The 15675-nt window shown below is 39.6% G+C and overlaps 1 protein-coding gene across 1 annotated transcript in view; it reads right to left on the bottom strand.

Moving 5' to 3' along the window:
- bmp1a (bone morphogenetic protein 1a) overlaps positions 1 to 15675 on the bottom strand; it is a 62549-nt gene that overhangs the window by 36083 nt on the left and 10791 nt on the right. Inside the window, exons 2-6 of the mRNA XM_046870644.1 lie at positions 7129 to 7236; positions 6438 to 6575; positions 6014 to 6131; positions 3303 to 3481; positions 1416 to 1521 (exon numbers count right to left, since the gene is read on the bottom strand). Of these exons, the coding sequence (XP_046726600.1) occupies positions 1416 to 1521; positions 3303 to 3481; positions 6014 to 6131; positions 6438 to 6575; positions 7129 to 7236 (649 nt within the window). The remainder of the gene's footprint in view (positions 1 to 1415; positions 1522 to 3302; positions 3482 to 6013; positions 6132 to 6437; positions 6576 to 7128; positions 7237 to 15675) is intronic.

Below are 15675 nucleotides of genomic sequence, written 5' to 3'. Positions count from 1 at the left end.
CGAGAAGAAAGAGGAGCATTTGTGCAGCTGGAAATTAGCCAGGTGCTGTTGGCTTTCTTCCAAATGCAGGCTGCGCAATAAACCAAGAGTCTCAAAACACAATTTTCACTGGATAAATGTTAACCTCTGTGACACCCTGACACCCTGCCAAATCGACAATGATCTGGATTCGATCAGAATATTAGGTCAGAAGGTTTAATTGACTGGGGAACAGCTATGGTTTAAATACTTAGTATGAAATTTGAACACAGAGCCATATTTTAGATTTCACCTCTGCATGTGTAGTAAGCATGTAATATTACACTAATTCTCACATACACCGTATGGACAAATAAATTGGGACACCTGACTTTTCCAGCTTTATATATGCTTTGAAAGATGGAAGATTATGCGGGTCCTGCAATACAGTTTCGACCTCAACCCTACTGAACTCATTTGAGATGAATGTGAATGCACCCCAGGCCTTCTCACCTCAGCTACAAAAGTATCTGACATTACAAACACCCTTGTTTCTAAATGAGCAGAAATCTAGTGGAACATCTTCCAGAAGGTTATTATAACAGCAAATGGGGAAACAATGTACGATGGTATGTTCAATAAGTACATATGAATTTTATGGTCAAACAAACATTTGTCCATATAGTCCATATACCTTGGATTTAAGCCCTTTTTCTTTTTTGTGAATATTCTTATTAGTCATAAAAAATTGGCCTTTAAGTTCAGCCCAGTTAACATTATCATAACCCAACTCTAAACCCAACTCTGAAATTTCCCTGCATAAATACTGAGGTAATTTTTTGACTAAAAACAATGATTTAAATTGCAGCATATCCTGACAGCAATAACTCACAAAAACAAATTCAACTTTGTAATTAGTAGAAATTTCTAGCCAAGCTACCCAGATAATAATATACATTTAACATGTCATGTACCTGGATGGTTATAGAAATTGCAGGCAAGCTATTATTCTTTGCCAGTGGACATACTTGGAAAATATGTTCTAGATGTACTTGTGTACCTGCTAACACTTTGTAAGTTTTCTTCCATTCACAAGGTTCAGTGTGCCGACCCACCACTATATTTAATTCCTGTACCTTTATTTTTATGCCCCTTACTAGATCTTGGATGTTCTAGGATTTGAGTCATTGACTCGAACAACACTTTGTTAGTTAGGTATGACAAAATATACAGTTGGTAGACTCATTTTGAACAGACTGAAAGTCAGTCGAGGAGAAGAAGAAAATTCATTACAACCAACATTTGACCCTGAAACTGTTAAATTACTCTGGACTGTAGGCTAAATTCAAGCTAAAATTTTGGACTTTAGCTAAAGCACATGACAGCCTTTTCATACTTTATTAACTGGATAAACCAAAAATTGTAAGCATTCTTTAGAAAGCAATCCATCCTCTTACCTGGAAAATGTATTTCTGGCATAGTGCATGATGCTGTCAAAGTCATAGACTTCCCCTAGAGAGTCCACTTCACCGGGCTCCATCTTCAAAAAGTTGTACTCCTGTCCTATGTAATAAAACAAAAAAACAAACAAACAAAAAATATAAAAAATTCGACATGAACCTTGAACGTTCCAGAAGTTCCACAGGAAATGATCTCAACAGAAAAGACGACGATTGTCGATGATTTCAAGAGGATTGTATGTTTCATCTGGCTCGTTTTAATCGACGATGGGATCTTCGTCAAATCCCAGATTTCATTCTCGTGTTCCAAATGTGTGGAATGAATCGGAAATCTCGGCAGGGAAACGTTCATAAAAGTGTCATTATAAAGAGATAAGGAAACCCTGCGAGCCCAAACATTCATTTTCGGGCTCACTTCAAGTTGTTAACTCACAGTTAATCTTACAGCGTTCACATATAGTGAAATTACCCTGAAGGATTTCAGTTACAACACTTCCATGAGTCAGATCCTCACAAAAATGAAGTCAGATCACACCTAGGATTTAAAGCAGGAAACTCTGGCACGAGCTGGCAGCCGTGAACACGTAAATGAGCTGCCATGGTGTTGTTACTAAAGCACATAATCACAGTGGGAAGAAGGCTACTGGGGCAAGGTAGACAGGTTTCGAATACTAGAACGGTAATTTCAGCCAATTTTCTTAAATACTAGGATTGCATACAACAGAACAATAGCACACAGCTGGATTTGTCTTGGTCTCTGGAGCCAAAAACTAACAAAGTAAAGGTGGTCAAGTTGCTCGTGACCTGGCAGTCAATCACTCAGTGAAGTGTTTTTGGAACATTAGCTTAACATTCTCCCAGACTAGCAGGCTAACAGCTTTTTCCAATCAAATGTAAATTAAATTTACCTACATTTGTGGAACTGTGCAGGATCCCATATAATTTCAAATATTATCTTTTCTGACACATTGTCATCTAAAAAAGCGACATCCTGAAGCCAAATCTCTTCAGCATTGTGTTTTGTTTTTAGCCTGCATCGAAATCAGGCTCGGGTACAAAGTTAGAAGTTTGGATTAATATTCTAGAAGTAATTCTAATTAAAATGTTCTTTATATTTCTATACCAGTATCCTTAAATTCTATGAAGCTGCTTTATAAACCACACATTGTCTTTTTGTACATTAACTACAATAACTGTGTTGTTCCTGAGCAAAAAAGAAGCACATATTAGGCTTTTTTTTTACTTTTAGACCAAACTTTTTACTTTTTCGAGGCAAGACACTTCAATATGATAATTTTTTAGCAGCTAATTAATCATTTTCAACTGAATTCATTATTTTGGCTTTTTTATGATGAGTATAATGTGTATAAATATGTACAAAGTAAAATGTAGTCTTTTAACGATATTTAGTTCAATGCAAAGATACTGTCAAGATCAATATTTTTTCCATGTTTAATTCAAAGTAAACTGGTTTAAAAAAAAGGCACATTTCCTGTAGAATCTTTGCCACGAAACCAAAAATAATCAATATTTTTAGAGAAATTTCTTCCGAAAATCCTTTTAAATTGGGTGAAATATTACCGGGAAGCTATCTAGTAATGATATTTTTGTGGTTCTGAATATTTTAATCAACAAAAGTTTTTACGGAACTTATAATATGATGTGATTATAATAAATGGGTACAGTTATAAAGTTAGTAAAGGAGTAAAGTTAATACATTTTAGTAAATCGTTGTTCATGAATAGGTAAAAATAAAACCGTGATAAAAATTTATTTCTGTTGTATTTGGCATTTGGCATTTGACATTTTGCTTGGTTAGTCACATACACAGGGTTTGTTGATTCATTTTAAAACCATTTATGCCATATTTAAAGTGTGTCTTACCAGGCTGAATGTTGTCCCGTATAATGCTGACATGGTCGTCTCGGTCTGGCCGCGTGTGCTCATGCCAGAAACCGATCACATGACCGAGCTCGTGTACCACGATTCCAAACTTGTCGCAGTTTTTCCCGATGGAAATGGCTTGAGGTCCGCCTCCCCTGCGGCCCACATACGAACAACACCTAGGGGTGGGAGTTACAGTTTTCAGAGTCGTCTTTTAATACTCTCATTCATAGTACATAGCAGGTGTGGGCACTAGTCGTTGTTTTGTCTGTTATCATCCAAAATAACTTATCAGTCAAGCATGAATGTGTCTTCTGGGTTTTATAGCATGTGCATTTACACTTGTGATTGCTGTATCTTCCTGTGCCAGTCTTCAGTTCAAGTTCTGGGTAAAAAGACAGCTGGTATATTGGAAATCGTAATTTTGGAAGACTAAAGACGGAGGTGTGGATGCTGGCAGTCAATCTTTTAAAGTAGTCTAGTGATTAATACAGCAGGCTTGTCCACCAGTTTTGGTTTCTCCTTCAATTTTAAATGAATCTGCAGTTTTTCGTTTAATTTAATTGCTCATTAATTATGCATGCATTATTGTCTGTCTGTCTGTCTGTCTGTCTGTCTGTCTGTCTGTCTATCTGTCTATCAATCTATCTACCAGCCAAACGATCTAAGTCTGTCTGTCTATATATCCATCTGACTCTCCAGCCATCTGTTTATCAATCCATCTCTCCATCCATCTATCTATTAACTCATCCGTCCATCTGTTCACCCGTCTATCAATCTATTCACCCACCCATCTATCAATCCATCCATCCATCATCCATCTACCTATCTATCTATCTACCTATCTATCCATCTATCCATCTACCCATCTATCCATCTACCCATCTACCCATCCATCCATCCATCCATCCATCAATCCAACAAATACTGTACATGCACAGGCAAAAACGGACACACAAACACATTTACTGTCTGTTTTTTTGTGGGTGTAACAAGCCACTCTCTAATTACTAAGCATCCGGTATCTAACTCTCGAAACTATGCCTTGAACTATGCACAAAGGACACACATACACACACACACACACACACACACACACACACAGGTCACCTAAGTACCCATCAGAATCTGGGTTTCCTGCTGGCAACCATAATTTGCCTGGAAGAAAAAAGGCCCTCTGTATAACACACACACATGCATACACACACACACACACACACACACACACACACACACACACACACACACACACACACACACACTTAGAGAAAAGGCCCCCTGTATCTCCACAGAGCTAAAAATGACTAGCAGTGAGGCCTTTTATCACATCAGCCTCCAGATTGTTGCATCAGTTCTTTTTTAGTTGCTGTTTTTAACACCAGCTCAAAGATTTTTTTATCGACAACTTGAACAATTTCAGCCATCCGGATTATATTTAAATAGACCAAGAGCCTGGCAGAATGTGGTGTAAGTTCGTGTGAAATAAATCTTTTTGTGTGAAAACTTGGAAATAAAAAATAGTCATTTAAAAATAAGTAGAGAAACCTATAAACATTTAATGTCATTTTCCAATGTTAAACATCCCCAATTTAAAAAATATTTCCATCAGTGAATCGCAATCGCAATTGTTTGAGATTTTACTACAAAATAAACGAACCCAGAAACGAAACCAGAAAAGTTCCAGAACGTTTCCTTTATGAATCTAAATAATCAAAATCAGCAGATCAACTCTCAATAAAGGAAACGAAAGAAATACAAAAGAAGCTGAAAACAGCTTTTCCTCAAGGTCCTGTAATGGAAAAAAGTTTCCTTTGTGGGGTTTTATTCCCGGAGTTTGCAAACATATGGCCTGCTGGAGATGAAGATTATTATTTATGTCTCGGTGACGTTGGGCCAGGCCCGAGCAGCCGAACTCGGGGCCGAGATGAAAAAGAGACAGAGAAAAGCTTCACTGCACTCCAAAGAAAGTAAAATGTGAACTTGTGACACATGGTGTGTGTGTGTGTGTGTGTGTGTGTGTGTGTGTGTGTGTGTGTGTGTTTGTAAATGGACAAAACAAATGTACAGTGGTGTTCAAATGAGAAGTTAGAGCAACAAAATAGACATGCTCCAGGTCTAATGATTTCTGAGCCAAGACAGCAGGGTGGCTATTAGCCTGACATCAAGACACACACACAAGTACACACACACAAGCCCACACACACACACACACACACACACACACACACACACAAGAAAGAGCAGATAAGAAAAAGCAGAACAATGGGCATGTGGAAGACGATGGATGGGAAAGTGCTTAGGTGATAAATCAGGAAGAAGCAAGTGAAAAGGAAAGAAAGAAAGGAAAGAAAGAAAAGCAAAAGGATGGTCGGCCACCGAGTGAGTGAGCACCATTTCATCCTGAATAAGTTTTAAAAAAATTAAAAAACTGTACCCCTACTGTAGGGACACACACACACACACACACACACACACACACACACACACACACACACACACACACACACACACACCTGTTCATGCATTTTATCTTCAGCTAATTATTGAAACTGCTTCGGTCATACACCCAGGATATCAAAGATAATGTCTTTAACGTAAACACACACATTAACACATGCTCACACACTTACAAAAACACAAACGCTAGGGCACATGCTAACACTTCGTGCACACACACACACACACACACTCACGCTTGTGTTCGCACTTACCCACACGGCCGGTAGGTGAAGACGATGTAGCTGTCCTCTGTGGTTCTCTCGATGAATGTCACACACGTGTGTTTCTCCCAGTGTCTCATCGCCTGCCTGAATATCGCTCTTTGACTACCTGCAGAGCACACACACACACACACACTAGTTTTATATATGTAGGAAAAGAGAAGAAAATAAAACAAAGAGACGAGACGAGACGAGAAGAGAAGAGACGAGACGAGACGAGACGAGACGAGAAGAGAGGTGGGGCGGCGAGAAGATGAGAAGAGAAGAGAAGAGAAGAGAAGAGAAGAGAAGAGAAGAGAAGAGAAGAGAAGAGAAGAGAAGAGAGGTAGGGCGAAGAGAAGAGAAGAGAAGAGAAGAGAAGAGAAGAGAAGAGAAGAGAAGAGAAGAGAAGAGAAGAGAAGAGAAGAGAACTTACCACTAAAGTTGCCACTTATGACATAAGGGATGACGCCCTCAGGCCACACCCTTTCAGGGCGAGATGTGGCTGCCCTCTTCCTACGCCGGAAAGTGGTCCTGGCAGCGTTCGGGCTCGTGTCATTGGCTGACACTCCTGCTGCTCATGTTATTTCATTAACATAAATAAACAAACAGATAAATAAATAAATATCAGGTCCAGTCAAGAAATCATGGCGATTTAGAATAAGCTAAAAAGTTCAGAGGATAAATCAGATTCACTTCAATTTTTTTTTTTTTTTTTTCCACACTACAACTTGGAAATAAACTTCTGCATATCTGATACTTGTTTTTTAGAGATTCAATTGCCAAGTAATTTTCAGGTTCCTGCAAACCACCTTCCGGCAAGTTACCTTTCTGTGTAATGTGGCCTGATGGGCTGTGCAGTTACTGTGTTTATTCAATTATACCAATAGGAAAAAATGAAATGAATGAAAGTAAATATGTCCTTCTTTGTCAAATATATTCGAGTCATGAAAATGGATTTGGACTGTAATTAATATGAACAGGTTCACTCATTAGCGAGAAACATATAGGGACTAATGAATGAATCTAAAATGTATATGTTTATCTATTTATTGCTATAAAGGTTTTCATTATTAAAAGAGCTATACAAATTAAATAAAATTGGAAAGGTGTTACTCTGGACTCACCTGTACTGTTGAGGTTGATCACCGTTTTCTGGACGGCATCCACGATGCGGTCCACTTTAAACATGCGCATGTCCTCTTCGTCAAGCGCAATGTCCCCCAGATAGGCCACTGCAAGAAACAAATTAGAATTCCATCTATTAATATTGGATATTAGCGAAGAAAAACCCCAAAACAACAAAAAAACTAAATACACAAGCCTCTAGATTGTTGAATTGAATGCCTTTGACTGAATGCCTCAGAATTTCCACTCTGTCCTTTGAGACACTAAGACATTGAACACAAAATGGACAAATGTTTGTGGACGCCTCATGACCATAAATTTCAGATGTGCTTTTTAAACATTATAGTCCATATTTAGTACCCAATTGTAGTTATAATAAGCTCTTCTGGGAAGATGTTTAACTAGATTTCGGAACCACAAGAAACAAATGTATAGTGAGGAGACTGGGGGTGCAGTCAGCTTTCCAATTCATCTAAAAAAGTTCAATAGGGTTTAGTTCAGAGCTCTACAGCAGACCACTCAAGACCTTCCAACGCCAATACATCAACTTTATCTTCTTGGAGCTGGCTTTGTGCACACCTGTTTGGGGAAAAAAAGCCGTTTGTCCCAATACTTTTGACAATACCGTACATATGGGTTTATCAGGTATTCCAAATAAAATAAATCATGCACATGGATTTTAATGGCACACCTCTCTCTGCCATTTGTCATATTGACCTTAATGAGAAGGTAGGTACAGACTTTAATTAGCTCATCGGGGACTCGTTTCCGAAATAATCTCTGAAAGAGCAGCTGAAAAACAGACGAACAGAACCGTGTCCTCCAAACGTCCTTCAGACTAATTGGGAAATTATAGACGCAGGCTCCAAGACTGCAATATTAAGAGCAACGTGAGATGTGCCATGTGTGTTCGCTGTTTAATGATTCAACGACCAATCAGCATTGAGTTTTCAAGAGCGCCATAAAAATAGAATCATAAACGGCCTTTAGTTTAATATAATAGTGGCCTCTAGGATTACAAGACGGCCATGATGATTTTCCAGAACAACTCGACAGAATCGTAATCGACAGAAAGTCGGTCATTGAAGAGTAAGACGTCTTTAGAAAGTATTAGGAAATATCTTTGATGACAAATTTATCAAAAGAAATCCTATAATAAGATTATTATTTCTTCCAAGTTTGCTTCTCATTCTTATTCTATTGGCTACACCAAAAAAATAAAAATAATAAAAAACCTCAAAAGGTTTTTAATTTTTAATGTTTGGTTTATTCTATTCTTAGTTGAAGGCACTCAATTGTATAGGACGTCTTTGGATGCAGCTACATGACATCTTCCCTTCGCTTGATCTCCAAGATCCAAGCCTGTTCCAGCATGACAAGGTCTCTGTGCACAAATCCAGCACTATAAGATGATATGGTTAAAATGGGTTGGAGTGGAAGATCTCGAGGTGGCCTGCTCTAGAGCTCTGACCTTAACCCTTTTGAACTTGAATGAATTGGAACGATGACTGCAACCCAGGCCTCCTCGCCTCACCTACATCAGTACCTAACATTACTACCACCCTTATAGCTGAATGAGAACAAATATCCACAAGCACACTCCAACATCTACTGGAACATCCTGCAAGAATGGAGGGAATTATGTAGAATGGGATATTGAAAAAGCGCATACAAATCATATGGTCAGGTGTCCACCAGCTTTTGTCCATTTGGTGTATTTCCTCTTGCTAAGATGCCATGTGTTATTGTGAGGTTGCATGTCTGTGTAAAGCCGTTGGACTAGCTTATTTACTTTAGCTTGTGCCTTGTTTTCTTTTTTCCTAAATGCCTTTTTTTTTTTAATCTCACACTGTAAAACAAGAAGCGCTCTCAGTAACATTAAATCCCACCCCATAACACAGCAGACATACAGTCCATAAAGCCGGTCTGCTTCACAACACACTCACGTATTGATTTTTTTTAACGCCAGTTTAATAGAGCTGGATTTACTGTTATATTTTCCTGAGAAGAAAAAAGTAAAAGCTTTTTTACATGCTAAGATCTCCTATTCACAAACAAGACATTCTGCCACAGGAAACAGAAGATTACATTCGGAGTGTGCTAACAGAGACGCCCTGAGAAAAGATAAAAAAAAAGGGTTTTGGAATGAGAGTGGGTGTGAGGAAGGTTAGGGATAAAGTACATTTATACGTATCGTATGACAACACTTAATACAAATAGGCTTTGGAACACATTCTGAACTTAACACAGCCAGACCAAAGTGTGGTCAAAGTTTATTTTGGCTCTCCAATAGGGTTCTGTCAAATGTAACCTAGGTCTCTCACACTCCAGACCTTCTGTAAATAAAAGCAAAATAGAACATCTTAAAAAACCCTCACAGACCCAAATCAGTTCCTTTTACATGGTGACATTGGGGAAAAAAAGACCACTTGGAAAAAACTTGTAGCCGAATCAAATCTAAGTGTTAAAATATGAAGCCTAGATTCAGAACTATAAAGTGATGGGAGGAGGAAATAATCTCTGATAACTAGCCAATTTATCCTCAACATCTGGATAGGTTTGTTTGGGGATTTTTTTTCCCCCTTTTCAGGAAGCCAAAAAGATCTTCTGAAAGCGTTTCCTCCTTGTGGCCTTTCGTCATCAAGAAGGAACTTTTCTTAGAAACGTTCTAGATGTTCGAAAGCTTGAAGGAGAACAGAATGTATTTTAAAGAAAACAGATTAGCAACAAGGCCCAGAGCGGAATGTAGAGTGCAAATGTAATATAAATTCAGTTCCTCGTCATCAAGTTTTTAATTCTGATAAGAAATTGTGCAATTGTTGATTTAGCTATCATTTCTTAGGAAAGGAGTTTTCAGTTCAAGTTCAGGGTTATACTCAAGGGGTTCAGTCAGAGGAATGTTTTCATGAGGGATTTGTACTTGACCATTGGGGGAAAAAAGCAAAAAAAAAAAGAAGCTCTGAGGGAATGTGTTCATTGCACCACATCACAAAGGTGGATAGAATCAATAAAGCCTTCTACATTACCTCGAACCTCTAGCTATTTGTTGTGGGATGTTTGTGCACACTACCCAGTAGTAGCTAAACTAGCTAGAGGTCACATTTAGTTAATGTTCAAAGCTAAACGGCCTATGTGTTTGCATATGCATAGCAATCTGCGTTTCAACAGAAGCGATTCATTTCCTCAAATTGCCAAAGGCCAGAAAGTCAAGGGTTAAAGGTTTGAAGTTTTTCCACAGTCAGCATTCCCCACAGGCTGCATTCGCTAGGCCTGCCTAGTCTTGTTTATTTGTGATTCTTAATACCTATTTAAAATCACCTGCCAGATCCTTTCAGTAATGGTACCCAAACAAAAGATGGACCAGATAAAAGAAATGAGATAAACAGTGTTTAGTCAGCAAATGCCTGGTAAGTAGAATGCATTCCTAAACTTAATGAGGCCAAGAAGGTGGAGATTAGGAAAGAAGAGGTAGTTATGAGGTGGTTTAGCAAATGTTGTATGCTAGTGGCAATGCGTGGGTGCAAGTACACACATTGGAGCTGGATTTTCAGGAACTTGGTTTCGTTGTAGCACCAACATGCATGCAGAGTTTACTACCTCAGTGCTGCTACAGGGGGCTGGGATATGTGTTGTGTGTATAAACAGGCTCTGTCATAGACCCCCTCTAAGGGTGTAGAATAGACTTATAGTTTCCTAAATATAAAAAGGATTGAACTTTATTCCCAGTGTCTGCTGTTAAACTCATCCAAGCACATACACACACACACATACTTTCTCCTGTAATCGAATAGAAAAAAGGCTCTGGGAAGCTCATCTCAGAGCCGGCAAACCGACTTTGCATCACTGAGGCCTGCATGAAAGCAAACCTACACTAAATATGGCTGATAGGGCTGAAAATAACAGGGTTTTGCTTCTGCAGTCTAGCATTTGTGTCGTGGAAGACAGGCCATGTGGATCACGGCTAATCCCGATGTGGGCAGCTGGGAAGGTTCGAGATTGCTCGTAATCTGAATAGTGCTTAAATAGTAAAATGGGTTTTAAGGTTGTCAAAAACAAAGACAGGAGGAGAATACAGAAAGAAAGACAGTTAAAGAGGAACGAGAGCCATCGTGGCAGTGAAGGGGTTTATCTAGTCGTAACTGAAACTCAAAAAAAAAAGTCCTAAAGGGTACACCAGTAATTGGGTGCATATGTTAAAGCATGCAGGTTTCTTCCAGCGAGACCAGACATGTCACAGAGACACCTTTAAACATACACACCAGACCAACGCATCCTCTTGTTACTACTTTTATAAAGAGACAGACAGAAAGAAAAACAAGAGAGCAAAAATCCCTCTCCTGCATACACCAACACGCTGTATATAAATCAAGTGAAAAACCCAACACTTTCCACCACATGATGAGGAGACCAATTGTGGCATTAACCCCAACCGGGTAAAATTTCTCCCTCCCCCCCCTTTTAGCTTGGCTCAAAGAGCAGCAAGATCGAAATAACGAGCAACTGAAAGTCAGAGTTGGTTCGAAGATTACCGCACGTCTCTAGCCGAACACAAGGGTAGCACCACAGAAGGAAATTCCACAGATATTCCAAAATTATTTCACCCCGGAGAAATGTGATGCAGAAGGCGCTGATGACATCAAGGACATCAAGAATCCTGTGATATAGCCAAGGAGAGAAATTAATTCAAGATTTTTCCCGTCAAGTGCACAGGCCCTGACCAATTCTTGAAATTGGATACTCAAAATCTGGGATCATAAGTATGTGGGTCTTAAGATCCTTGAGATAAAAGATTGAACTGGGATTAAAAAACAACGTGTAGCTAATTTATGCAGTTGCCAGAACTGAGCTGAAAAAGAAGGGATACACATCCTAGCAACACTTGCAACAAAATGGCCAAAACAAACACTTGCCAAAGTTCAACCCACCTGCTCACTTTAGTAAGTCTGAACTAGCGAGCAACTACATCTACAGACACCGGAATCAATAAAACCACACAGGCAGAAAAGGACCCACACATGCAGGGAATAGAACATGTCTGCTTATACAACACTCAAGTTTTTTATTCCAGAACTCTCCAGGGAGCCCAAATTCATCCCCTTACAAAAAGTGAGACCCCATAATGTATCTTAACTTTGGCCAAACTCCTAATCTGGCATGTAATTGTTCTCCGTACAGGGCCAAGACCAAAAAACAAAACAAAACAAAAAAACAGGCAGCCCCAACACCAACCCGTCCTCGCTTTCTTTCTACGCAGTTGTCGTGGTGACACCGTGGGATTTTATTTTTTCTTGCGTTAATCCCTTCATCCAAAGCCCTTGACCATGGTTACTAAAGTCATGACATTCTTTGAAAAGAAAAATCTGACGTGCCCTTAGCAAAAGAAGGCCCAATATTGAGGTGATTCTTTGCCCTCGAAATTTACTTGACAACAAATCCGATTAGAGGGCCATGAACTATAATAAACTTAAATACCACACAAAGAAATAAGGGATGATGTGTTTTATGAAAGGGAGTACGGTGGCAGATGTTCTGTTTGGTCGCTTTCCAGACACATACATTAGAAAACAATTCTACAGCTGCAGCTCAACCATGGCACCCATGGAATTCAGATTTCCTGATCGAGAGTAGCATAGAACGAGGAAAATCTTATTCTGACTGCATGAGCGAGGAAGACTGGCATTAGGCCATATTTACCTTTAAAAAATCTGGTACTCCATTACTTCACAGACGGTGATTATACTGATGAGAGATCAAATTACGGAGATTAACCGGTATGTACCTCTTTTGAGCAGTTCCTTTAGCAGATAAATCATAGTTTGCACCTAGGTAACTTGTTTCTGCATGGATATTACGCCTAGCGCAAAGTAACAAACAGGGAAAGAGGTGGAATGTGAACTGTAAAAAATTGAGCACATTATCTTCCAGTAGTTTGTACGAAGGGAAAGTGCTTGGGGAACTATGTTGGCGAGACACAAGGCAGAACACCTGATGTCTTTGGCAGCACGTCCTTTCACCTCAGGTTACTTTTGGATCTTTGGCCATGGTTTGTTTCTTGCACAATCTCTGCTCTCTTCTCCATGGCTGCTTTAGAACAAAAACAAAAGCCATCAACGTACACCTTGAGAGCGGTTCCCGTTACCCATGAGCAGTCTAGACAGGTACTTAAAGTTGCCGCCTATGTATTGAGAGGTGTTCTTTTACCTCTATTGGCGTCTTTGAGGTAGATGAGTAAGAAAAAGAGGGTGAAAGTGGGTGGGTGGGGGGGACGGACGAACAGGCTGGACCTTAAGACACATCAGAGTTCGATTACAAAGCCATTGCGCATGACAATACCAGTAACTTCTGTTAAGCCTCATTAAATACAAACGCAACGTTTGCATCTGAATAGTTGCAGTGTATTAGGAGACGGAGATGGGTTAACCATCACAGGGCACAAAAGAATCAGAGTGGGTTTTTACATCACTCTGTAAATAAAGGCTGACAGTTATAGGCAAGTCAGAAAGATCCTTGCTTTTGGGTTTTCCAAGCCAGAGCTTTCTGTATGTCCTGCTTTAAATTTAGAATGTTTGAGGTTTTAAGGTTTCAAATCATAGTAATTGCAGGCCCGAGCACTGGAAATAGCCTTTCTTTTTTTTGATTATGGTCCTTATCCGTCTATCTTAATCATGAAGACGGGTTTGTCTTGTGAATTTGCTTGTCTTAGACGTAAAAAGCAGCTCAAGTTTCTCTTCTTTAGTAAAAAACTTACCTCAGCATTTCCTGACAACAGGAACCCCATGCTACCGGAGCAGTTTGAGAATACGCCTGTGGGTCTTGAGCAAAGCCCTTGGGAAAGGGAAATTATTCCACAGCAAACGTTTTGTGCCTTTAGGGCTTCTCAGAGCGACACCAAGATAGAAAGTGTGATGACAAGGGAGGTAGTCTAAAGACGACTGAACTAATAGACTACCGAAGGGCAGAAAAGACGGCTGCCGAAAACCGCATGACCCTAGGGGCGTCTGTCATTTGCAAGTTGTTTGACAACTTCTTCCAGGGTGGCTCAGCGGCTGTCAAAAGACCTCAAAGGTGACAGACAGACTCCCGAGAAAAAGACTCGAGACCATTAGTGCCATATATACTTACTTACCTTATTTTACTCCCATGGCTGTTTTTTTTTCTCCCTGCTAATTGTTCTAACACACCACATATGTTCGAGAACCATGAGCCAGGCATATATACACGGCATGCTGATCTAACAACATGAGGCAGAACCTGCTATGCGTATGCACAAACACGCTCGTAAATGGAATCAGGTGTTGTGAAACCAGCAGGAGGTCAGAAAAGTGGCTGATGTCAGTCCAGCCATTACTGCAGAACAGCCTAATTACTGGCAACACAAAGAGCTATTGATCCAACACACCATCAAAAGAGACTTTTGACTTTTTGACACCTGACCAATGGGTTAAATTTATTTATTGATGTTTGGTTATATTATTCTATGCTTTTAAATGGTGTTGAGGTACCAAGGTACCAACAACTTGCAATAAATACAGGTAGTCCCAGATTACGATGAAGATGCGTTCCGATGACCCTATCGTAACTTTTAAATATCGGAGGCGCTCTGTTTCAGTGTCTGGAAACGGCGATAAAAACAATAGCAAACTATTAGACAATAGACAATTGAACTCTGTTGACCGGTAGAGAAAGTCGACATAAATCCTCAGAAATAATCCTGGCAGAGTCACAATGTATCCTGCCACATATATGCTGCTACGTTTGTCTTCCGAATGAAAACATTTTGTCATTTTAACATCGTAATATCAAAAAATAGTAAGTCAACCATCGTAACTCGTGGACTACCTGCATATTAAGTTTTCAATAGTTTAAAAAAATTAACCGGTATCCTGTTTTGGTATCATGTTTCAACACTTTCCAAGTCTTTAAGTAGTAATTCCTTCATGCAGTGGGTGTGTAGCCTATTCTTATTAGGACCAGACTCCCAGTGTTTTTGGGATACAGCTTGGAGGGTTCTGTAACTCTGGGAAAACCAGGACTCGAGATCAAACCAGGTTCCCTGAAGCAGTGAGGTAACAACTGCCACTGCACCAGCAAGAAACTAAAGCTTGGGCACCAACTTATGGCGTTGCAAATAAGTTATGTGGTAAACCCGCAAGTACTGTCTGTCTGTCTGTCTGTCTGTCTGTCTGTCTGTCTGTCTGTCACTCTGTCTGTCTCTCTGTAAAGCAACCCAGTGGGCAAAATTTGGTGGCCTACAAAGGATGAAACCTACAGGTAAAAAAAATCAACATATATGTCACATGATGGTATTGTTGTAGTATTTACTTATTTGTATCAACATCCTCACCTCGTACATCCATTAGAGGTTCTCGCACATAAGGCGACTCCTTTCACAGCTTAAGCTGCTGCTGCAAATCAAGACCCCTGTCAATTTGCACTCTGGGCCTAATATGCTATAAAAGAGATAAGTGAGCTTGTCCCATCGCCTCTTTTGAGGTTGTTTCCCTACTGAAAATGAAGCGTATTGTTCTCGTTAACGAAACCGTATG

Source organism: Silurus meridionalis, chromosome 17 (genome assembly GCF_014805685.1).
Source record: "Silurus meridionalis isolate SWU-2019-XX chromosome 17, ASM1480568v1, whole genome shotgun sequence".
NCBI lineage: Eukaryota > Metazoa > Chordata > Actinopteri > Siluriformes > Siluridae > Silurus > Silurus meridionalis.
Note: the sequence above shows the minus strand (reverse complement) of the source record. Positions and strands in the feature narration are given on the sequence as shown.